General features: G+C 39.8%; 1 protein-coding gene across 2 annotated transcripts in view; it reads left to right on the top strand.

The window, feature by feature from the left end:
- Nucleotides 1-26,123, top strand: part of SLC9A4 (solute carrier family 9 member A4) — a 34,867-nt gene that overhangs the window by 1,806 nt on the left and 6,938 nt on the right. The window contains exons 2-9 of one of the 2 annotated variants that reach the window (XM_069005442.1): nt 843-1,306; nt 6,538-6,797; nt 9,870-10,087; nt 13,625-13,827; nt 14,981-15,067; nt 16,261-16,331; nt 18,619-18,780; nt 24,537-24,633. In XM_069005442.1, the coding sequence (XP_068861543.1) occupies nt 843-1,306; nt 6,538-6,797; nt 9,870-10,087; nt 13,625-13,827; nt 14,981-15,067; nt 16,261-16,331; nt 18,619-18,780; nt 24,537-24,633 (1,562 nt within the window). The remainder of the gene's footprint in view (nt 1-842; nt 1,307-6,537; nt 6,798-9,869; nt 10,088-13,624; nt 13,828-14,980; nt 15,068-16,260; nt 16,332-18,618; nt 18,781-24,536; nt 24,634-26,123) is intronic. The other variant, XM_069005448.1, reaches the window with a different exon arrangement.

Raw genomic sequence — 26,123 nt, 5'->3', positions numbered from 1 at the left:
TTTCAGTGTTTTATTCAGGTATGATCTTCTTTCTGGATTTCAAGATTTAAGGGTGGAAAAAAGTTCCAAGATATTAAAAGGCAGAACAATCCCCTTATTCTGTCAGAAGCTTTGAAAATGATTTTTTAAATTAAAAGGCGAATGAGTGGATTTATAATATTAACATACTTCTTGATTAAAAAAAATATAAAAATAGTGTCCTAAAAAACCATTGAAAATTTCATAAAAATATTTTTATATTCCTTTGTGTTTGAAGACTGATAATTCAAGGATCACAGAAATACAGTCATGGCAGAACCTTCTAGAGCTGCAAGATGAAATCTGAACTAGCTTCAAGCATGGGGTCACTGACATTGGATTTAAAGGTTTCTTAGTCTTCCTCATTCTTATTCTTTCAAATTTAAAAAAAATCCTGACATTTGTTGTACAGGCACCTCTCACTCACGGTATGATCACACAGTTCCTTGTATAGTGACTAGATGAGCCAGTAGCAGGTGGGAAGTCAGGATTCTTGGAGAATATTTTCCTTCCAAATTGTGGAGGATCTTTTCAAAGAGGTTTCTGCCTTTCCAAAAGTGAAGCTTAAGCTCAGACATGCTTGCTCAGAAATCAGGAGCTGGGCAGCAGGAAAAGAAGAAATTCAGGGTCAAACTCTTGCCCTGCTTTAGTGATAGAAGTGTGGGAATGTTTAGTTTTGAAAGGAAGAGCACTGCCCTTTTTTACCTTCATAATCCTTAGAGCAAAACCTGCCTGGCTGAAGACAAAGTGTTCAAATGGAGGCAAGACAATTGTGTGACATCAGGTAATTTAAACTTGAATAATCTCCGAATGTTTTATTCAAGGTTTCCATATCTATCACCGATTACCAAGACTTATGCCTGAAAGCTGCATCCTGATTGCCATTGGAGCACTAGTAGGAGCAATCATCTTTGCTTCCCATCACAAATCTCCACCAGTGATGAACACTAGTATTTACTTCCTGTATCTCCTTCCCCCTATTGTCCTGGAGGAGGGTTATTTCATGCCAACTCGACCATTTTTTGAAAACTTTGGATCCATTCTTTGGTGGTCTGTTCTGGGAGCTCTGCTAAACTCCTTTGGTATTGGCCTCTCCCTCTATGGAGTCTGCCAGATCGAAGCCTTCGGCCTGACTGACCTGAACCTGCTGCAGAACCTGCTCTTTGGGAGCATGATTTCAGCAGTGGATCCCGTGGCAGCTCTGGTAGTTTTTGAAGAAGCCTCCGTTAATGAGCAGCTTTACATGATGATCTTTGGAGAGTCATTGCTAAATGATGGCATAACTGTGGTGAGTTTCTTTCCACTCCTTGTTTTCCTCTCTTTGTACTCTTGTGGCTTGCAGGGTTACTGGGCACAGGGCAAGAACAGCTCAAAGGAGATCCTAATACATTATTTATTTTATGAATACTCCACTCAATTACACACAAGGGATTTTAATGTATGCAAAAATTACATCTTCTATTATCACTTTCAAAAGCATGTATTTTAGAGCTGCCAGAAGAGGGAAACATACGTATGAGATGTGCACTTGCATTCACTGAAATGAATGGATAAACTACAGCTGATTTTCCTGGTAGGATCGGTGTAGGACCTTGGAATGTTCTTGACATTGTACAAGCAAATAAATGAAAAATTGTACTGCTTAAAGACTGAAGGCAGCAAGGGTAGAAATACAGGAGACTCTGCTTTCTCACATACCTGAGAGAGTCCTCTGGAAAAAAATAAAAGGCAAGCCAGATGTAGACAGCCTCTAGAGGCTACACTCTGTCCTCCAGCCCTTTCTAGAAATTTCACCAGAGACCTTAGTCAGGAATTCAAAATGCCACTAATAACTTCACACAACTGTATCTATCAGTAAAAAAATTGACATCTGACAAATGTTTGCCTTTTTTAGCTGTCTTGTCATAAATATCCAGAAACAATGTTTCATGAATAAGAGAGATTTTGTTTGGTTGATTGGATTTTTGTTGTTGTTTGTTGTTGTTTTTTTCTTTTTAAAAGGTAAAGAGTTTTACAGAGCTCCTTTTGCTAATATTTTCCCCCCTATCTCATTAGTTCTGCTAAAATTGGAGCAACCTGAAATTCTAGCTGTAAGCATAGGTGACAAGAACATTTAAAACATATGTTTTTCAAGGAAGAAATTTCAAGCAGGACGTTTATTGCTCAGAAACCAACAGGACTGCTCATGTGGTACAAGTTAATGGCAGGTTCAGGAGTTTCACTAGATAAGATCTTTACAGAATTTAAATCACAGGAATCTAAACCACGTAAAAACTGTTCAGATACTGCTATACATGAGGTACAGCCCAACTCGGACTTGTAAAATCTGTACAGAGTTCACTGCTGAAAGGCTTCATGGGAGAGGTGCAGTTTATGAGTATCGAGAGAAGAAAAAGGAACAAACTAACTTCTTGCAGCCACAGCCTATTGATCATAAATCCTTCTTCTTGGCGATCAGAGATAGAGGGCTGATGTAGAACTAAGGGACAAGTGTAATTTAATTTTCATGCAAACTACATGGGTGCTACAGTTGTAACAGAAAAATCCCCACTGCATCTATTACTTACACTTGTCTTTTTGGTTTCCTCAAAAACGGACCTCAAAAATGTAATACCTCTTTTTCATGAGATGAAAGGGATGTGTTGGGTCCACCACTGAGAGTTCCCATTGCCCCACACACTCTCATCTTTGGGGCTCATCTCAGAGCAGCTGTGTTGCCATCAGTTTGTCAGCTCCTGCTATTGCATCTCTGCATCAACCACCACTCATCCCCTTTCTGGGCATTTGAGTTTTCAAAATCTCTACCTGGCTTCACGGTTAAGAACACTGAAGTATTTGTCACCTGAATGGAGCCCAGTAGGTGACTTTCCCCTCTCTGATATCACTTATTTTTTTTCAAGACTTTAAAACTATTTATCTCAGGTGTCTTCTCTTACCATTTCCTTCTCTTTCTCAACAGTTTCATTTACTCTAAGTGTTTAAAAAAGATAGTATCACCAAGATATATTAAGCATACATATCTTTTTATTGTTTTAATACAAATATCCCCTGGTTCTCTCCAGCCAGCTTATCAGCTTGAACATTTTTTCCCCAGCAGGAAAAACTGGTATGAGTTTTGTTGAACTTGTGTGTTACATTTGAGGAAACAATAGCTCTGTCTTCTATATTTAGTTTAATATCCTGGTATATTAAAAAAAAATTGCAAAATAACAGACTGTAGAATTAGAATTATAATCTAGAAGTTAGGACTTTGCCTTGAGGGGCTGGGAGAAAAATGGGTAATTTACCCTTTTTACACATTGGTACCTTTTCCCCTCAGTAGGGCCATATCCGTGGATGGAACAAGAGGGGTCCAAATCCTGTTAATTGCTTCTTTCCCCACTTACTTCTGAGTGGACTGCTAGCATCAGAATAGTTCAGACAGCAACAGGTCTGGACCTAGGATTCATCATACATTAGTGGAGTTTCAAAGCCCTGTTCAAAAAAGTGTAGTAAATCCAGTGCAGATCTTATTCAAATCTGAACTCAGGTAGAATACCCTGATTTTGCTGTGAAGTGCTTCAAGTATCTGAAGCTCTGCTCCCACATATACACAGATAATTTTGTTTCTAAACAGGAGCTGAGAACCTGTATGCACCAGGAAATGGAATATTCCCTTACTGCTTAGTCTCTGAGGCTTGATTTTAGAAATACTGAGAACACCTATATATCATGGTGTATTCAAAATGAGTGGCTGAGACTATATTCTCTAATGGAACACTCTCTTCTTTGTATGCAGCAGAACAGTTAAATCTAATACATGTTGAAGACCTAAGTAAAATTATTTTTTTTATTTGAGGAGACTTGAAACTTCCTCTTTGATGTCACTGAGAAAGAATTTGACCACTGATTTGGGTGCCAGGAAGGATGATGGAGATATTCTCTGCTCCCACTGTAAAAGCTGTTCCACTGTGCTAACAGTAAAACTAACTACAGTGGTCAGAAATAATTATCAGGATGGTAAGAAAGAATTATCAAGACAGTCTGTGTTGCTGGTTAAGGCAGTCAGTTGAGAATCTTTTCTTCCAGTGCTTCTGATGTGGGTGGTATGTGCAGTAATTGTACAGAGACACCTGGAGCATGGAGCAGCCCCTGCGGAGTCCCCTGTGGCAACAGTGTCATGCTCTCTCTTCCTCTCCCTGGCTCCAAGAGCTGCCCAGTGGTACAAAATCCTCTCCAAACAACCCAAAGCATGACGTTCTCAGACTTGCTACATGACACCACTATCAATCCATCCCTTCTTTTTGTGTGAGCAAAAGCCTCCTAATCTGATTCAGGCTTTCCTAATATGAAAAGAATTCTAGTATTCCTTTTACTGACATAAACACTGCAATGTAACTTAGCTGAGCCTTACTTATATGACACAGTGCATGTTGTGGTACAGAACAATTTACTCCCACAAAGCATGTTACAAAAGAAAAAAGGAAATTATGTCATATTTCCATAGCTTCCATTTTGATGCCAAGTCAGTTAAATCATATAGACACTTTAGGAACTAAAAAAGAGAAAAGAATTTCTTGTTAAGTCATTTGCTGAGAATAACTTTCTTTCTTCATAAGTCAGCAATAGATTCATTTATAAAGAATGACAAGTCTTAGGAAGAGGTCAAAGTCTACAAGAAAGGGAAACAGAGAGAAAACAGGCTCTGAAATTAAAAGCTATAAGGTAGGTAGGGTGAGGTTTGCTTACTGTGGAGACATGAACCCTCTTTTCCTTATCTGCTACTGAAGAGCCAAATTTCATACACCGGCATTAGGAAAAAGTAGTTCTGGGTATTTTCTTAAATGAAATATTTTGTTTGGCTTTGTCTGTCTCCCAGAACTATTAGCAGTGAGCCTCCTGAAGAACAGACTGTGTGACAGCTCAAGGTTATATGTCCCCAGCAGCAATTTAAGATTAGATAGTAGCTGAGCAGTAATTATTATCCTAATGAGCTTGACTCTTCTACCTGCAAATACCTGCTTTAGTCTTCTTAATAACCTTCTGGAATTAACTAGATGAAGAAGAAAGACCAAAGAAAACCATAAAATGCAAATTACTTTGGTCTATTTATTGTTTTTGAACTAATGCTTTAATGCAACATCTTTGGAGAGCTAGTGTCTTTAGATGTTTATCAAATTCTCTTTGAAACTGAAAGGTCACTTTCATGTGTTACACATGCACTGTAAACAGATCTGACAGGACTTAATATTAACTGATTGTCAGCAACCTCTAAGGTCTTTTTAATACTACACCACTCATTACTCTGGAAATTTTCTATTAATTTCTAAAAGATGAATGAAAGTGAAATATGCTTAAAATTTTTCATTAACAGTTTCTGCAGAATAGAAATTATTGATAATAGAAATATGGTAAAGTTTTCTGCTCTAAAGACATTTTCTTTAAAGACCAAATTATAGAATACATTATATAAAATTTTAATTTGAATTCAATTCAATCTTCTAATCTAATATTTTCTTTTAATTTTCATAATTTCAAGATGTCTAGTCAAAATGTGTATAAGTGCAGGGTCTTTAGAACATTTAGAGTGTCACAGTATTTGGTTCTTAGTTTGAGATTGTTTTCTGGGGAGGTGATTAAGTGGCATCAAGCTCCAAATATATGATGATAGAGAAGCTTTATTTATCTGTCTAGAGACCATATGAAACTGAGGCTACCCCCTTCCCTTCCCTTCCCTTCCCTTCCCTTCCCTTCCCTTCCCTTCCCTTCCCTTCCCTTCCCTTCCCTTCCCTTCCCTTCCCTTCCCTTCCCTTCCCTTCCCTTCCCTTCCCTTCCCTTCCCTTCCCTTCCCTTCCCTTCCCTTCCCTTCCCTTCCCTTCCCTTCCCTTCCCTTCCCTTCCCTTCCCTTCCCTTCCCTTCCCTTCCCTTCCCTTCCCTTCCCTTCCCTTCCCTTCCCTTCCCTTCCCTTCCCTTCCCTTCCCTTCCCTTCCCATGTATCAAGTGCTATTGCAAAACATGTAACATTTGTGAGTCCATTCAATGAAGTTTGTCCAGTCTACTGATCCTATAGACAACCTAAATGGGATTTAAATCAAATAGGTGATTCTTAGTCCCTGCCCTGCCCCATCCTGAGTCAGAAGGAGAATGTGGAGGGTAGAGCCTGGGGCTTTTAAGGTACATGGCTGGGCTTTTAACTTCTGATACAAAGACCAAAAATTAAATTTACCTTCAGAAAACAAACAAACAAAAAAAGAGTATTTTTTTATTATTCAGTGGCATGTGGTCCCATAGTAATTTACTTCTATTCCACAGCCATTTACCCTTCTTTTTTTTTTTCTCTTTTTCAGGACACTTAACAGACCCTTACTTCTGGGACTTGTTAAGAACAATCTGAGATTTCAATTGTTACTTTGCTGATATGTCTAAAGCAATTTCAGGCATACAAAGACACAGACACACACAGTGTTTCACCTACGAAATGAGTAAACCTGCCAGGTTCAGAAGCACGCCTGACTGCTCTGTCCTTCTTTTCACATGTAGGTTTTATATAACATCTTCATCGCCTTCACCCAGATGCACAGTTATGAAGAAATTGAGTCCATCGATATCTTTGCTGGCTTTGCTCGCTTCTTCGTGGTGGGGCTGGGTGGAGTCTTGTTTGGCATCGTATTTGGATTTGTCTCAGCATTCATGACTCGTTTCACCCACAATGTCTCTTCAATCGAACCCCTGCTGGTCTTCATGTTCAGCTACCTGTCATACTTGTCTGCTGAAACCCTTTACATCTCTGGCATTTTGGCGTGAGTATTCCTTTCGGCTTTTTGGATGATCTCTTGGAGGAAGTGGCATTGCTTTTTGGTGGTCTGCTCAAGGCTGGTACAACACAGTCTCTGTCTTAGAGAGGGAGTGAACAGCTTCTTAGATATCTGTAAAATGCAGTGGTAACTAGGAAAAGCAAACCCACAGTCAGTGTAGGCACAGGTATGCTACCAAGGAGCGTTGGTGAAAGTACTGCCAGTTGTGGGTAAAGTGGCCAGTGCTGCCACCATCTGTCTGTGATCTCTGATAAGATCAACAGCAGAAGAGAATGATTTGATAATACAGCAGTTTATCTGCATTTATTTCTAAGCAGTTTCACAATCAGATTATAAGAGAGACGTAAGAGTATGAAAAACGTAAGAAAGGACACCTGAATTCTTTGTGAACTTCAGCTCTAACACAATTTAATGGAACTACATTGCATTTGAACAGCATCACTGAGATTGAAACGGGGCAAAACCAGGCGAAAGAGAACATCACCTACCCTTGCATACTTACAGCCATGTATATGAATATTGACAATCATATTTTTTTATGGTCAGGATAGCTTGATAATGCTGTAATGCTGGGGACATGTTCCTCAAAGTATGTGATGGTGTCGGTATCTGATGCAGAAAGAAAGCTGGCAGGTTCTTGACTGGAGTAAATTCAGAGAGGATGAGAATTGTGGGAAGGAAAGAGGATGGCTGCAGGAAAGGAGCTGGAAGAGGAAAGAAGGAATAGGGATGGAAGTGAGAGGCTTAAGGAGAAAACTGCTGTCAGGTGAGTTTCAAGGATACCACACCAAACAGCCCATCTGCAGGGTAAAGCATAAAGAGATGGGAACCTCATGTTGCTAAATGTCCCAGATGGTGCTGCTGGCTGCCGTAGGCTCAGCGCACAGCTGGTGGGTAGCAGCAGCTTTGCATGGCCTGTACTGGCTCTGAGCTTTCATGATGGGTCTTGGAGGACCTCATATTCCAGAAAATGTTTCCCTTTATAGAGGAAAAACCAGTTTAAACTTAACAAGTACAAGCATATGGCTGCTGATGACCAGACAGCTGCATGTACTCACCTCAACTTGTGAAGCTCTGATTTCACAGAATCACAGAATGGTTTGGGTTGGAATGGACATTTAAAGGCCACCTAGTCCAATGCCCTGGCAATGTGCAGGGACACCTTCAGCTAGATCAGGTTGTTCAGAGCCCTGTCCAAACTGGCCTTGAATGTTTTCACAGGTGGGACATCTGCCTCCATTCTGGGCAACACGTACCAGTGCTTCACCACTCTCATTGTAAAAAAGTTTTTCCTTATATCTAGTCTAAATCTACCTAAATCTTTTAGTTTAAAACCATTATCCCCTGTCATTTTGTAATAGGTGTGACTAAAAAGTTTGTCCCCATCTTTCTTATAGGCTTCTTTTAAATGTCAAAAGATTGAAATAAGGTGTTCCTGAAACCTTCTCTTCTCCAGGCTGAAGAAGCCCAGGTTGTTCAGGTTCAGAGCAGAATTGCCTTTGTAAAAACAAAGCAGGATGGCCCTGGGAAGCAGTATTTGAATATTTAAACATTAAATAAGTAGTTAGACAGGATATAGATTATCTTGAACAATTAGACAAAGCAGATGAGTTTTGTGCTATGTTTTGTATATCCAACACGTATGCTCAGATTGAGGTGACTGGCAACTTTCTTTGAGCAGGATTAGATCTACTATGCAGTGAGCACTAATACCATATAGACCCTCTCCTACCTGCACTGCCCAAAATACTGCTTCCCTGCCTGTTCCTTGCACTAGACTACATAGCTCTTTATTTCTTTCACTTCTTATTTTTGTTAGAGTTCTGAAATTATTAGTAATATAAGAATGTTAATATAATTGGGATTTATTATTCTTACTGCTTCATTAAGGAAATTATTGCTTGTTTTAGAGATAGGATCTTATTGTCACCTTTCTGAATTATTGAGGATTCATTCATTTTTCACTTGGATCATGAAAGTCTATTATGCATGTGTATCTGAAAGTCAACAGTATTAATCATTAATGCCTAATGGCCTTGTCTTGGAGTGTCCTTGGACATGCTAAATGACTCAGCTCCACCAGGATACCCTTGAGATTTCTTCAGCGGAAATTAAATGAGCAGAAACTCGAGAAAGGTTGTTTAATAAAGAGTCATAATTCTCTGAATTCACAAGTTTGGAAAAATATCATTACAAGAAGCCCCGAAAGACTAAAATCGTATCAGTAGAAACTAGATAGGTGATGGAATATGTTACTAGCATAGCACTCAATCTGTGTATTACCTATGGAAATGCAAAGGGGAAAAGGGAATCCCCTTCAATAGGGCTGATCAAAGACTGCTCCTCCATGTGATTGTCACCAGCATCTGTGCTGGGTGGCTGCTGATGCCTCTGAAGCAGGCTCTAGTCTTCATTAGCAGTGAAGAAGTGGAAAACATCCCTTTGCTTCTATAGGCACATTCCCCATGGCCATGGTAACTAAAGGGAGAAGGACGCCTTTGTAGGTTAATTGAACTTTCTCCTGCTGTGGTTGGAGAGTCCTGAAGCTTGCCCTGGCACTGCTGATATGCCAGCCAGCTGCCGGGGAGCCATGGGAGCTTTGGCCCTGGCATGGGACTACCATGATCTGCTGCTACCACCTCAAGGGAGAATATCACTAAGAGGCAGGTTATGTCTCTCTAACTGATCCACATGTAGGCTGGTACAAAACCAACCTGCCTGCTGTTTGAGACAAATATTTGGTGCTTGGTGGCTCCATGTTAAGCATTCAGGATAAAATGGACTTTGAACTGGAATGTGATGCCCTCCATTCCTTGTCAGGAAGGTTGATTAGTTTTCTTTCTTTATCCTGTATGTAAAACAGATTTGTAAACCTGAATGAAGATGCTTTTCTATCCTATGAAATAGCTGAAGTTACTGAAAAAAAAAAAAAATGCTCCTTGTTATGATGAAGGTCAGAATCTGGTGATGGAGAGTGCTGGTAATGATGGCTGATGTTGTCCTTAACTGAAAAGAAGAAGGAGTTGTGGCTGATCTCTGATGTTTTGCTTGATACAGGATGACAGCATGTGCAGTGACAATGAAAAAATATGTGGAGGAGAATGTTTCCCAGAATTCTTATACCACAATAAAATATTTCATGAAGATGCTAAGCAGCATCAGTGAAACCCTGATTTTCGTGTTCATGGGAGTGTCTACAGTGGGGAAAAACCATGAATGGAACTGGGCCTTCATTTGCTTCACTCTACTCTTCTGCCTCATTTGGCGGACACTGAGTAAGTCAGCTTTTGCAGACAACCTTCTCTGCACCTCTGAGAAAAACTCTTTGTACAAAGTTGTGTTAAAAAAGTCTGTGGGGAGAGGCACAACTTTTTTAACAACAAATTTACTAGGTTTATATTAGTGACATGAAAATTTCATGAATCTACACACAGAAAAAAGGGGAAAAAAGCCCCACACAAACCTGAATGCCAGTCTCTAAGCACAGACTTTACGTTCAAGTGAAAATTGAATTTTTTAAGCAAAATTAAAATATTATCATGGTTATGCATGTTTAGGTGAAAATGGAATTTGTTAAGCAAAATTAAAATATTATCATGGTTATGCTTATAGAGATGTTTATATCTTAATTTACTATATGCCCTTGGGTAAGTGAGCCTCATAATGATTTCATCACACACTATCATTAACTTAATAATTAGATAATGTATATCATCAAACTTCTAGTACTGTAACACTACAGGTCCTGGGCTGGGAATGCTAGAGATATAAAAAAAGAGGGAAGGTGAAAATTAGCACTGATAGATAACTGAAGAGGGACTTATACCACATGTAAGCCAACCACACTATGCTACTGCTCCTCACAAGTCAAGTCTGAAGTTTTAAACTGCTAAAAAATAGTGCCCGTGTGAAATGACTCAATTTTGCACGTGCTATGTCCCATTCCTGCAAAGGTCTCCTACTCCGGACCTTTGAGACTGGGATTCCTCTAGCATGGGCAAGGTGGTTTATAGATAATGTCAGGTGAGTTGTGGCACACAGTTTCTCATCTTCTCCTAATGTCCAGGGTGGGTTGAAAGTAATATTGAAAAGGGAGAAGCAATAAGGAGGCTGGTGGTTGGTGTTCTGGAGGTGGCAGCAGTCCTCGTACACTTCTCCTAAGAGCTGCTCTTGTGCCTTTTAACTGGTTCACTGCAACAGTGGAAGCAGAGAGGCAACACATTCCCAGCTTCTCCCTCAGCTACTGGTACTGTCCTGCTAAACTTTCTAGACAACACTAGAAAAGAAGGAATGGCCTGCTGGGTCAGACTAACCCTCTAGTGCTGTCTTCAAGAGACCGTGCAGGAGATGCTAATTTTTGTAAGGGTAATTTATAATTTTAAAGAAAATGAGAAACCCAAATATTCTATCAAGTGGCCTTGGAGGAGATATTCTGAAGACTGAAATTTAAGCTAACAACATTGGCTAAGTTAGCACTTTAGTTCCTCCATGATTCATTTTTAGTCAAAGGACTATAATGTGGGGAAGAATTCTACACTGAGCACCTGTCACCACCTCCTTTAGCCACCAGCCTCTGTCTATAATTCCTTTAGAGCCAGAGCTGGTGGCTAATGGCACCCCATGGGGCTCAGAACAGAGAACAATATATTTTTAGTCTTCCTTAATGAGCTGGAGGAAGGAATGAAGTGCACACCAAGCAACTTTGTGGCTGACAGAAAACTGCAGGGAGTAGTTAATGTTCTGGATGGCTTCCATTCAAAAAGACCTGGACAGGCTGAGAAATGGACTTACAGAAGGCTCATGAAGTTCAAGAAGAGCACATGCAAGGACTTGTGTGTTGGAGTAACTTCATACACCCGTATAGGCTTGGAGTCTTGTAAACAGCTCTGCAGAAAAGTCCTGGTCTGATAGATAGCAATTTGAACACAAGCCAGAATTATGTCCTTATGACAAAGAAGTCAGCCATGTCCTGGGCTACATTAGCAAGTGTGTAGCCAGAAGGGTCAGCAAAATGTTTCTTACCCACTCTTCAGCACTGGTGGAAATGTGTGCTGTCTTCAGCGTGCTCTCTCCAGTTCTGGGCTCTCCAGCATACAAAGAACAGGATTGTTCTGGATCAAGTGCAATAGAGGCCACCAACCTGGTCAGAGGCTGGAGAACTGGATGTATAAGGAATTTTTGAGAGCGCTGAGTCTGCAGCCTGGGGAAGATCTGGCACAAGATCTGATTAGCTCTGCTTTGAATAGGGACTAGAATAGATGAGTAGATGAACTCCAAAGTTATTTTCCAGCCTACAGTACTGATTCAAACATTTGGGACCAGACGAGTGTTGGCATCAAACATCTGAGATTAAGGTCCTGTTTCTTAAATCTCTTAGACTGCTTGTCCCTCAGTCAAAAAGAATACCAAAGCAGGAAGAAGGTGATGGCTTGACCCACAAAGCCAATATACCTTTCAAGACCTTTGACTTTTAAGTCTGGGAACCCTGGAGGAAGACATTGAACAGAAGAAAATGAGAAAAGGGGAAACCTGTGAAGCTTTGAGTATGTGCATCTGAACAACTTTACTATACAGGGAAGGCACAAGTACCAAGCAGTACAAGTGATATGATTCCTGTAGGTTTACAGCAAAAAGAAAGTAATTACATATTTTCTTGCTATATCTGGACCAAGCGTGGCCTGTAAATTTTTAAAGGCTTGCTTTCCATTTTGAAATGTCCTTTCAATCAAGGGAGAATCAGTGCTCTCCTGATGTAAAAGCTGTTTTCCAGCCACATGTCCATGCTTCTCTCAGACACCAAGGGGAGTGCTAGAGCTTTTCAGAGGATGGCCAAAATATTTTCTGCTAAATTTGTGTTTTAAAATGATTACATCATTTTCTCTGAAGCTTGAATAAAGTAAAGAGAATTGGCCTGAGGGTGATACCTCACATATGCCATTTCAGTCTGAGTACCTGATGTCTAGCATAGTTATAAGTAGCCAAAAAAGCTCTTGTGCAAAGGGGTATTCATCAACCTACATAACAGGATACTGCTACTGGCTTTACCTCTAATAATCTGAATGTATCAGTGACAGCTGTGTAAAATAACACCAGTAATTATCAGCATTTGTCAGCTTCTATGTCAGTAATTTAACGGTTTCCACATAAATCATAGGATACATATTTCTTATGGAAGATGAAGAAGATTGAGTAAGTCAAAGGAATAGCTAAAAGTGCCCTAGAAAGAAAAGTTGCAGTCCTTAGACAGCTTCAGACTCTCTTATTAATTTTAGATTTTATTAAAACTGAAATGAAATTTGAGAAATAAACAAAGAATTAGAGACACAATAAGCCCGAGGATTAAAAATTAAAATGCTATTACTCTTTGTCTTTCAGTGAATCTGTCCACAGGAGTTGTTGGTAAAGCTAAAGTGTTGTTCAAACACTTTAGGCAGATACTGTGCAGAAGGCAGGAAACATTGCAAGGGAAGGCACAGGAAAAACTCTCAACCAGTCATTTTTCTTGTCTCCAGAACATTTTGGAGAAAACTATGGAACATAAATATAGGAAGTAAATATTTTCCCCTAATCTCTCTTCTAAACTGCATTAATGAATTTAAATCCTGAAGCCATTAGTAACCATGGTATTTTATAGGAGATATTTCACACAAGCCAAGTTCAGCAGTTGGTCAAAGAGGAGCTGCAAGAAACCAAAACTGAAAAAAACATGGGCTGTCAACAGCTCCCCAAGCCAAGACATTGTTTTTCTTTTATTATTTAATATTTTCTTTTTCTTCTTGATTAATAATAGCTGTGGATTTTTCCCTTCCTAGGTGTCTTTGCTCTCTTCTACATCAGTAACAAGTTCCGGACATATCCCTTCACCTTCAAAGACCAACTCATTATTTCTTACAGTGGCCTCCGAGGAGCCAGCAGCTTCTCTCTTGCATTCTTGCTTCCAGTGAATCTCTTCCCCAGAAAAAACTTATTCATCACTGCAACTCTTGTGGTTATATATTTCACTGTGTTCATCCAAGTACGTATATTTCTTAATGGAGAACCTTCATGTAATCGAGGTGACTGAAAGCTTCCTAGTTAAATTGTGTTGAATTTACTCTTAGGCTAGGACAAGTTATTGCATTTTAGGGCCAGATTTAGCACTGCACTGTGTAATTAAACTTATTAGGGCTTTTAGGTATTATAAAAATTCTGTATTGAAAACATGTATCTTCGAAAATATTCAGGGGAGAGGGCACTTGGTGTCCAAAATTGCTTATGTTCATTCCCCATGCATTTCCCAGTGCTTCCAATTTGGTAAGTATTTTAACTTTACATTTCAGCGCTGATTCATCCTTTATTAGTGATGTATCTCCAACTGACCAGAAAGCAGTATGCCTGTTCTATGACAGATTTTGAATTTTATACCTTTATCTTTGTCTATCTTGGAGACCAAACACAAATATTTTGAAATCCTTTGTAAAAGCATATTAAAAAAAACCCCAAGTGAATAAGTCACATTTGTAAGTATAGGTGTCTACTTTAGATATTTGGGTTATTCCACCTTGCTTACTGCTGTAGCTGGAAGAACTGGAACTTCTAGAGAATGTGCATCCCATATATTGTATTTTCCAGTACCAAGGTCTCAGATCACCTAGGGTGCCAGTGGGGCACTATGCACTTATGATAAGAAAGGCACTTAGGTTCCACCAGAGTGTTTCAGAAAAAAGCAATTTGTTTCTATTTTGCCTTTTAAAATGGTTTTCTGTAGCAGTGCAGTAAAGAAAGAAGAAAATCTGAAAGCTGTTTCTAAGTGAAAAACCCCTGGAATATTTAATACTGGAAATGTTGAAGTAAATGGATTCATTTACCAAAATGAAAAAAAAAAAGAGATTGCAAGACCTCAGAAAAATAGTATTTTCTTTTAAGTGAGTCCTCTTTTGAAGATGATTGCCAATGAGTCAGTTACTTTACATAATTAGAATATGCCAATAAATATAATCTCACTGAAAAAACCCTTTTAAAAAAAAGTTTTTGATTTTTAATTCTCTTCTCTTGCTCTCCATACAAGTAATAGTTCATTTCTGTGCTAAGACACAGCTTTCCTAATTGATTAAAATTATCCCCTTTCACTTTCTTTCTATTTTTGCCTAAAAGATGATTAACAATTCAACTCATTATTCCAAATGCAGGGAATTACAATTGGACCATTGGTCAGATATCTGGATGTTAAAAAGACAAACAAAAAGGAATCTATCAATGAAGAAATTCATGTGCGAGTAAGTTTTTTATATCAGTAGCTGGTATCCCAAAAAGAGAACAGGTATTTCAAAAGAGCAAGGCACTTGGAAGCCTGGCATTCAGTGGATTTGGACACTCAATACTTTTAAGAATATATGGAGGTAACCCTAGGGGTAATTTTCTAAAATATTGCATCTTATTTATATTCATATTTACTATCATATTATACTATCACTTCACAAGTGTTGCGGCATAGTAAGTCTCATATTTATTGGTACTTTGACCATGGGAGGATAGAAACAGAAATGAAATGTTTACAAAATGCACTCACCATCCTTCTTAGCTGGATTAGTCAGAAACATTTTTGCCAACTTTTGACCATTTCTAGACATACTGAAACCTTAAAAGTCTTTAATCAAGATTTATTGAACTGAGTTGAACCATTGGACTGTGAACTTAGTTTCAAGTTATTCTGAGCAGTGATCTTTTCTCCTCTCAAAAATTTACTTCAGTTCTCAAATTACTATTATATAAAATAACAGAAAGTTGCTCTATCTGATTTAATATAGAAATAGAAAAGGTATGTACATTCTTTCATTTCACAATAGGGGATACGTTTGAAATTAACAGAAACGCTGTGCCTTCAAATGAAACACACAGAGACATTGGCAAAATTAGAGTATCTCAACTGATTTTGAATTTAAAGTGAATTTAATTCTTACTATTTGAACATTTACACTTAACCTTGCATTTAAAAGCACTCCTTATGGGAATATGTCTGTAAAAATTGGCCTTTTTCTGTCTCTATAATGCTAGAAATGCACAAAAAAATGACTGAAAGTAATCATAGTTAGCAGTGACCAGTCTCACATCATTCTGCAAATTCCTCAGACACCTTACCAGTCAAGGTGAAGGTGTTGGTACCTGGCCCTGTGCCTCTCCCAGGAAGGTCACACATGCAGAGGGGAAACCTGGTTGACAGAACCAAGAATTTATTTTTTGGGTTCAGCAGACAAAAAGGACCAGGCAATTTTTTGCCTCCATCAAAAAAAGCCAAGCTGCCACAGTGGGAGCTTTGCCTTGATTTTTAGAGAAATGTAGGTTCTTTCAGAATTAACTTACATGCTCCAATAAAAAAATAAATCTCAAAATCATGTCAGCAAGTGTGTATATGTGGTAACATTCTTTTTTCACAATGGCCACTTAAAATTTTTCAATTTTTTTTCTATAGTTGATGGATCACTTGAAGGCTGGTATTGAAGACATATGTGGACATTGGAGTCATTATCAGCTGAGAGATAAGTAAGTATCTCTTACTGCAGTCTAATATAATAAAATAATTTTCTATCATGTAAAATATAGTAGGTAAATAGAATAGAAAATTAAAATGCTGGGGTCATGTGCCATATCTCTTTTTAAAAAGGTCAACTCCTGAGTAACCATGAACTCTTGAGAGTCCAGTGCTCATACATTGCCTGCTAAATTGAATCTGCACAAGCAGAAAATAAGCCTTCAGAAAGAAAAACATAGCATGGGAACTCATGCTGCAGACAGCAGCCTGTGTACGTAGCTTTGGTATAAATCTAGGATCCTGGGCAATGCTTCTTTAACTCTGTATTTAGAACATAAGCTACATATGGTGTCAATGCCATACTGACTTTTGCTGTGAGCCGAGCCTCCATAGCAAATAGGATCCCTTGCTGGTGAGTAGAGATTCAGTAATAATTAGTCACCTGTCCTTACAGGTCTTTGCATTCAGTAGTATCTAAAATAAGAACGCTGAAGGGATTGTTTGAATTTAAACATCCAGTAGCATAAGCAGATACTCTTGAGCTAGTGTTCACTCAGAAGCGCAGGGCCTGCCTTGTCTCTTCCATAAGCAGGATGAAGTGTTTTTGTGACGCTTTGTGGCTCTTCCAAGCACTGTCCAGAAGAGATGGATCTGCTGTTCTCTCTACCTTTTCCCTAAGGCAGTCCTGTGGACATGTGTGGTGTGGCCACCACCACAGCATGTGAAGGGAAGTAGGGGAAAGACCGATTTTTCTTTCCCCCAAACATCTTATTATGATACTGTGGGCTAAAAGTTATCCCTCGTTATCCTAGCTATGCCCAGACTTCTGTGCTGGAATCCTGTCTGACCTTTCAGTACTGGACTCCAGTAACGCAGACAAAGGTGTCTGCTGGGACACATGGCAAGTCCTTTCATGACTGGATTTCTCCCTACGGAAACCAGGAATTAACAGTGGGAAGAGGATGACTAGTTTGCACCCAATTCTTGTCCCATTGGGGAGTAACAATATAATGTACTAGGGCATACCCCGAAACTAAAATGCCTTCTTGGCTCTGACAGTCCAGAGATAGCTTTAGGACATCCATCTTCTGGGACCACGCCACACTGTGTGGTCAATAAACTGAATAAATCTCTGTTGGAGCAGTAAATCCATTGAAATAGCTGCATTTACACATACCCATAAGTAAATGCTATCTCTTTGTCTCCCATCTACCTGATTGCTCTGAAAAGAGAATTTTGCCCAAACTAGCCATAAGTGTAGTATTTTGGTTCACAGACAGATTTAAAAAACACACTGTGTCTGAAGACATTTAATGTAAGAAGATTATATTAAAAATAATCCCTAAACCTGTCTATGCAACTTTAAAGTTGTGTATCAGAAATAATTACCTAAGTGATGACGATCCAGGAGGCTTTCTGTTACACAGAAAAACATTAAGAGCTCTAATCCCCGTGCAAACATTTGTGTCCCTACGTCTGCTACTAATGAATAAAAAATGGCATTTGCTAAGGAAAAAAAGATACAAATGCTGTAGTACTTTTCCCAGCACTGTGGAGGACCTTACCTTGCTGTGGTAAACTGTTCCTTTGAAAGAAGCAGAACTGTTGCTCTGCTGAAAATCTACTGTTGTTCTGCTAAATGTCTGCCAGAAAGCACGTACCTGTTCCAAGACACACACACACATTCACATTCAAATTATGCCACACATTAGCAATATTTTACAATCTGCAGCATGCAAGTACATAGTATTTTGGGGTCCTTTCAATTTCTCTGTTATTCAGAGTACAAAGAAATGTATTTTCTCTGCTCTAATTGTCAGGATTCAAAATTATCACCAATGTAATGGGCCCTAACTACTGTAACTGCTGGGCCACTTAGAGCCTCATTGGTGACTGGCTGAATAGGCCAGGATTACAGTAAGAGCAGCTGCTGCTGTTATGCCCTACTATAATACAACATTTGTACAAAAGCGTGGAGACTGCCCATATTCTTTTCTGACAAATGTGGCAGTGTAATATGCAAACATACATGCAGCCCTCTTTTTTGCTCTGATTGCAGCTTGTTTCTTTCTTTTGTCTAGCGGGCTCTGCAATCTCTGCGGACCAGTAGACTATGCCAAATATCCCCCTAAAAGTCCCTGCTCACCAGGCCTTCAGGAGTCCACAGGTGCCTCTAATTTGTATTCAGCTTCCACCACTGAATTGTAGATGTGTGCATTTGAATGAAGATCAGCTTGTACTACAGAAATGAAAACATATTTCCTTTTTTACCCTTTGATTTTGGTATCTCTTTTGCAGATTTAAGAAGTTTGACAATAAGTATTTGAAGAAAATTTTAATTCGGGAACACCAGCCCAAATCCAGCCTTGTGTCATTGTACAAAAAGATGGAGATAAAACTGGCCATTGAGATGGCTGAGAGTGGCATGAAAATTTCAAAATCATCCACTACTTCTTTACAGTGAGTACCAACCTCCCAACCCTTTGCAGAGTAGGGGTAGGAAGGAATGGGACAAAAATGAGGAAGTACCCAAGGTACTCCATGACTTCAACTGAAATATAAGCAAAAAGAAGACACTTATGAAAAGAGCAGGTGCAATTTGGTGTTTGTCATATTTGCACTTTGCTCAGAGAGTGAAAATTAAATCCATGGACATTTTCTCTGTTTCTTTTCGATGATGGGCACTCCTGAAGAGGAACCATGAGTCAGGTACAGAAGCCACTCCGGTTGCTTTAAATCACAGTAGTGACCCAAGACAGATGTACTTACCGTTTACCTGGCCAGTGGGTTTCGTTAATCCCTGCCAGGTGCTGAGAGACCTGCAGGATGGCCTAGCATACTGCTCCTGACTCCATTATCCCAATGATGAATTTTTTCTGAGAGCAGATTTCTTTGTAGCATTTGCAATTTTTGCAACTCCAGTTTGCAATCCTGTAACCATCTTGCCATATTTTGGTATTTCCCAAACAAACAATTTTGTCCAATTAAACACTGAGAGCAGCCTGCCAAGAAGGACTTGAGGATGCTTCTGGTGGAAATGCTGGACATGAACTGTCAACCTGCACTTGCAGCCCAGAAAGACAAACCATATCCTGCATCAAAAGTAGCATGGCCAGCAGGTTGAGGGAGGGGATTCTCTCCTGCTACTCTGCCCTTGTGAGACTCTAGAGTGCTGTGTCCAGCTTTGGGATCCTCAGTACAGGAAAGACATGGACCTGTTGGACGGGGTCCAGAGGAGTGCCACAAAGATGATCAGCAGGCTGAAGCGCCTCTCTTATGAGACAATGCTGAGACAGTTTGGGCTGTTTAACATGGAGAAGAGAAAGCTCTGGGAAAACTTGATTGCAACTTTTCCATACTTAAAGAGGGCTTACAAGAAAGATGGGGACAGGCCTTTTAGTAGGCTTTGTAGCAGCAGGACTAGGAGAAGGTAGATTCAGACTAGGTACAAGAACTTTCTTAGGACGAGGGTGGTGAAACTCTGGAACAGGTTGCTCTGGGAGGTGGTAGATGCCTCATCCTGGGAAACATTCAAGGTTGGATGTGATGGGGTTTTGAACAACCTGACAAGAGTTGAGGATGTCCCTGCTCATTGTGGGGGGTTTGGAACCAAATGCAAGCCATTCTACGATTCTATCAAACAGTAATGCAACTTGGTATCAGACTGACCAGGGGACAAAACTGGTGGGATCTCCAGAGGGAACTGAGGGAACTACCCTCTAGGAGAAGAGTCTGCACAAATCTTCCCTCCTGCACACCATAACTGACATGCATGTATTTATCCTCACCTTGCAACACACTATCCAGAGTACAGGTACTGCTGAAGGCACTTGCCTCCAGAAATTCTTTCCCAGGCTCTTGCTGCCCACTGTGGCTGTTGTTGCCTGCTCTTTCCTGTTGCATCCTTAAACCATTCTCCATTTTGCAGCAGCCTCTGGGAGGGTCCAGCATATTATTTTTTTTGAATGATGATCTCTACCAGTAACAGAAAATCCAAATACCAACTGGATATTAAAGTAAAATATCTCTTAAAACTTTGGCTTAATTATGTCAAGATCAATATGCTTTCTTGTACTGATGTCAGCATGCAGTGTAAGACCCAACCCTTTTCTCTCTAAATTATTCTTTGCTGAATGGATGATATTAAAAAAGACTGCATGTATGTCAGGCTCCTTTCTGTCTGCTGTAATCCCTTAACCGTTCTGAGCCAAGAGAAAATGTGCAAGGTTGTTAGACAATCCATGGCAATCAAACCACATCCCTCTTCTTTTCCCAAGGGAGAGAGAAAATAAGACAAATTGCTCCAGCAGAGTTCAGAAATTCTCCCCTGAGCTGAGAATTTAGATTGAAAAATATTCTTTAATAAACAGCTGATATGATGGACTAATTTTTGCCGTCTCTACTCTGGCTATAATTGAATTTTACTGTGCATCATCCTCTGATGAGAAAGCCTTTTTAAAAATGAAGTGTCAACTTCAAAAAAGCAGCCTGTGGCTCAAAACCATTCTGATCTTGCAGGCTGTGAGAGTTCTAGGAAAATACACGTTTTCCCACCTCTGTTCATTGATAAGTGTCTGCTGTTGAGCCCTGCAGGAGACAAGATATTGAGCTAGTTGTTGGACCTTTGGTCTGAGCCAATACAGCAGTTCCTGTTGCCATTCCTCACAGAAATTAAATGAACCCATGTAAAAGGTTTCTAAGTGTATTTATAAATTGTCTGATTGATATAATTGAGATGGTGTGTACCCAAAGTCCCTGTCTTCAGTGGGGATACAAAACTCTGGCCATGAACAAGAGGAGATTTGAAATAAAATTCCTGTGTATGGTAAGTAAAGCACTATTAGCAGTACCAGAGTAGTGAGAAAACTCTCACTCACACTTCTGATCAGTTTTGCAGCCTTTATGCACACAAGGAGATTTACTTTATAAGAATCAAAGCAGATCTCCAATGCTGTGGATTAGCAGAATTGCATTCATGCTGGTGTGATTCCTGCAGGTGGAGTGGGTGTCCACTTCACAGTATTTCCAATGCAGAGTGAAAAAATTTGCCCATGGATTGTGCAACAAAGAATCCACATTTGAATGAAAGCAGAGCATTCGGTTATAATGTTTTGAAAAATATAAGCCTTATAAATAAGGATGGAAATGGCAAAAGCAGAGTCTAGGAGATATTATCAAAACTGTGGGTTTATGGCTGTTTTTTGTAGGAAATTGTAGCAAATATGACCATTAGAGAGAAAGATGGTTTGATACTGAGTTTACTTAATGTTGGCTTCATATTGGTGCAATATTGACTTTAGTAAATCTTAGAACATATCAATACAGTACAGATCAGAACCAAGTGTTGTGTTGTCATTTGTGGTGGTACAGTTATGAGAGAGCTGTGCCCAATAATGTTATTCCTTTGCAGGACTAGTGAAGATGAATGGAGAGTTTACAAAATTCAAAATTTTAGACATAATATGAAAAATACTATTACACAGATTGTGCAAGCATCAATGCATCAAGTATCAGCTATCTCCATATCTAAGGAAGAAAGAAATCCTGCCATAGCTATCGTTACAGAGAGACAGTTTTCATGCTGTATTATAATTTTTTTCATCACAAATATATGTCCTGTGCTATTCTTTGTTGTAACATGTTGGAAGATTCAATAAGAACAAAGAAATTGTTTCAATAAGGATTACTTCACGTGTTCAGTAACATACCGAACATGGTTGGGGTTTTTTGAAAGTCCTTTCTTAAGGTATTGCAAAATGTAAAAGCAATCTATTCCTTATTACCATATATATGCATTGTTATCAGTTGGGTAGGTTCATATCCAATCCCATGAAAGGAATGACTGTTTTCTATTTGTGCTCCAGAACAATATAGATTATCTTCATGCTATTTGTTCTCTTGTTACCCCAGCTCAACTGAAACTCAAGGAGTTTTATTTATTCTATTTAATTCACTTCAAGAGTGAAATAATAAGCCTTTAAATGACTTAGAACTGACTACTTGTGTGCTGGCATGTGGAGAAAGTCAGGTATGCAGCTGGAAAAGTAAAAGAGAATCTGATGTCTCCCCAGTGGAGTCAAGCTTTTCCCTGTTTAGATCCTTTCCCGTATTTATCCCCAACTGTAAGGGATAAAGACCCTGTGGACGCAATCAGTGAAGCACAAAGCAGGGAGGCAGTTGTTCCCTGTGATGTCAAAGCCACCTGCAGCAACTATTCCAGTTCCATTTGCATTACACAAATGAGCCAAGCCTGTATTTTAGAGACCAATACTTGTTGACAGTCCCCAGGGTTTGTGTTTGTGTGTACTTTCCCAGGTATACCTAGGGTCTCCCTGTTGTCCAAAGGGACATCAGATGGGAGCTGCTGACAGCAGGGAGTCTGGATTCCTTGCTGTGGAAGGCAGGCTACATGGGCTGAACCCCAGTCTGAGACACACCACACCCAGTTGGAGTAAAGGTGCAGTACACCCAAGCCTTATGTACATGCCTGGATCCTCTCAGTGTTACCTCTGGGAACTGAAAGCAAATGAAAAAGGAACAAACCAACCCATGCACCCACCCAGCCAGCCAGCCTGGAATTGGGCAGTGCTGAAGGTCTTTTTTCCCTAATGGTAACTAAATAACTTTGTTGTTACTACAATTGTTGAGAATTGATGAATATCAATTAAATATTTGTTGGGAAATATTTGTTAGGGACAAGATAAGATTTCTCATCAAATCCAGAAAGGCTGTCCTTTTCTGTCACACTGACTTGCCAGCAGCTCAGTGGCAGACTCATGGGTCTCTCATGCTTCAGTGAGGTCCTTAACCTGTTGCTTATCCCAGTCCTAGTTCTGATACTACATCTTATTCTGTTGTTAATGTCTCTCTGGTTTTACTTCACAAAAAAATAAAAATTCAGATCTCAGTTTTAGTCTGATGGCAGAATGAAAACACATCCTGAAACCTGGAAACATATTAGGAATTAACTCTTATATTCCAGGGGCTTTGGACAGGGCCAGGGCACCAGGGATCACTGTCTACTTGATGGTAGAGGCAGTAAAATATAGAATCGAGGCAGTTCAGGTTGGTCCTAAAAGTTTTCAAGATGTTCATGTTAGATTATAGAACAAAACAGTGGTAATATTGTTAAACTAGATGTAATTGCAAATTCCAGCCTTTTTCCCATGTTTACATCATAATCTCAGTTTATCTTGAATCCATCTTCCTTTGCCATTAAAAGTTTTTAATTTATTTTAGAGGAAGTATGAGATAGATGCACACAAATCTTTGGCAATACTGTACATTGATCATCATCAATTCTTTAACTGCACAATTTACAGACATCACTTTAGGACATCAGCTGAAAACAAACACTTGCAATCACTTTTTTTTTTTTAAAGAGGCAAGAAAACAACATGGAGAATGGAAAAAATCAGAAACAACTAGATTAACCCAGACTGATTCATCCTGGATGATCACTATCTGTTTGCCTTTCTTTCCCTGGGAATTCATCTGAACACTACTTCTCACAGTGATTGACTGATGCAGTGAAACCCGATAACATTTCACCGAAGCCCTCCTCCACTGTTTTGCTAGTGAAAAAGCCAGGCAGCTGCAAGTGACTGTGGGCTTGTCAAAGCTTTTTAAAAACACAATCTTTTAGGTACTTCTTTCATTTCAAATGGAGAAACACTTTTAGTAGCAAGGAAACTCTATATGTGCTCCTCACGACAGGGCAGGTCTCTCAGGCTTCACAATTGGCATACTCTTTCATTCTTAAGGATTTTCTTCACTTTCTCAGAGGAGTAAAAATCCCAAAGGAGTAAAAAGTAAGATGACAAGGCCCAGACTGCTAGACCATGCTGAGGTCTTTATTCAGACAGAGGAGGGAACTTTCAGTGCTTTCCTGAGCTGGCTATGGCCTAATCTAATCCTTAAATAGGAACTTCTTTTTGGAGAAAGAAGTTCCTATTTAAGAAAGAAGAGTTTCTGCTGCCAGCTGTATGACAGCTTAGGGCCCAATTTGACTACCCACTGTATGGATAAAACGAATGAAAGAGCAAAATTTGAACCTTTTTTTGTTCATCTTTGGATGATTTCCAGGTGTTGCTGGTCACTGAAAGGCTCTTCATAGCCTTCTGTTCTAGCACTAAAAATAGACTGTGCATTATTTAATGGTATTAGTATTTAATCAGCTTATTAATATCATATTTAATTTTCCCTTTTATTTACAGGAGCAGCAGGAACCAGCGTGCGCACAGGCTGTCCCCCGCAGAGGTGGAGTCCATGAGAGATGTCCTGGCACACAACCTGTACCAAGTGCGACAAAGGGTGTGTGAGCCGCCGGCTGTCGCGCTCTGTTTGCGGACCCGCAGCTCTTGTTTGCCCTCCCCGTACCGGGGCACCTGCTGGGAGCTGGGAGCCCGCAGCCGCTCCCAGCCGACCGGGGAGGGCAAGCAGGGAAGAACCCCGGGCTTGGGCACTGATCTGGGTGGAATAAATGAAAGCTGTTTTTTTTTTTTTTTTTTCATCGGCTTTTCACCCTGACGGCAGCGAGAAAAGTCGGGAAAATCTATGAGTGAGCTGTAGAGGTCAGGCTTCCCTCACTGCACAGCTGTCCGGATGAGAAGCCGCCTTCTCTTGGCTCCCCGGGCTCCCGGGAGGGCAGCCTGGCTGTGGGAGGCAGGGCTGGCAGGGCTCTGGCAGCAGCGAAACTCCGCTGCGGGGGCGGGCGGACCAGCGCCGGCAAACACTGCGCAGCCCTGCGTGGGAGCGGCATTTACCCGCGCCACAGGAGGAAAAAAACGAAGGAAAAAATTTCCACGTCCTCCGAAGCTTCATTTTACACATTTAAGTGTTTTGTTTTTTGTTTGTTTGTTTTTTTTTTTTTTTTTTTTCGCTGTAAAAATGGTGTGATAATACCTCAGCAGGGATTTGTTTTGCAGAAATTCGCACTGACCCTGACGCAGCCCAGGGTATGGTATCTACTTAATCCAGTCTCGGGCACTGAATAGACAATTGAGTGCTCGCCCACAGCAATGAGTGGTAGAGGATGTATTAGAGTAACCTTGAAATTATGCTGATAAACAGGGCTAACTCATGTAACACACGTGTACTAGAAAATGGTAGGGCCTGCTCATTTAAATGTGGCATTATTAATATGTTATTCATTCCTAACGTTGTTTGATTTGCCATGGCTAATTATCCTCATGATATTAATTTCTTATCTTACCAGCGACAATTTGCATATATAGTTAGCTTACTGAAATGAACTCTCCCTCTTCAAAATCAATTACACTAATGGCTATTTTTGCCAGTCATTTCCTGTGTAGTATTGACAATGCTGTGCTTTTGGAAATGAAAGATTGGAAGAAAAATAAGGCCACTTCTAATACTTTTTTTCAGCTCTGAAAAGCTCTGGCTTAGCAGACCAGCTTTACAAGCAGCCTTGCAGATGAGACTAAGATCAGATTCTACTTTTTAAGACCATTTATAAATTTCAGTGAATTTTTCTCTTTAAGGCAGATAATGATTTCCTTCATTTCACTAGATATATGCAATAAACTAAAAAGCTTGTCTTAAATGATGCTCAGTTTTAGGGTAATATTAATTTGTAGTTTGTCCAAGTATGGAAAAGTAGCTCAGCTGTGCATCTCATTCTGGAGATACATTCTTTGTTCCTGAGTGCGTCTGAGGCTTGCTCCATGCTCAGTAGCATTAGTACCAAAGCTCAGAGCTGAGTTCACCAGTTATCTCTTTCTTGAGACCTGCATCATATCTGTAGCTCCCAAATGTGTGATGAGAAAAGAGATGACATGCCC

This window comes from Aphelocoma coerulescens, chromosome 1, assembly GCF_041296385.1.
Source record: "Aphelocoma coerulescens isolate FSJ_1873_10779 chromosome 1, UR_Acoe_1.0, whole genome shotgun sequence".
Taxonomy (NCBI): domain Eukaryota; kingdom Metazoa; phylum Chordata; class Aves; order Passeriformes; family Corvidae; genus Aphelocoma; species Aphelocoma coerulescens.
Note: the sequence above shows the minus strand (reverse complement) of the source record. Positions and strands in the feature narration are given on the sequence as shown.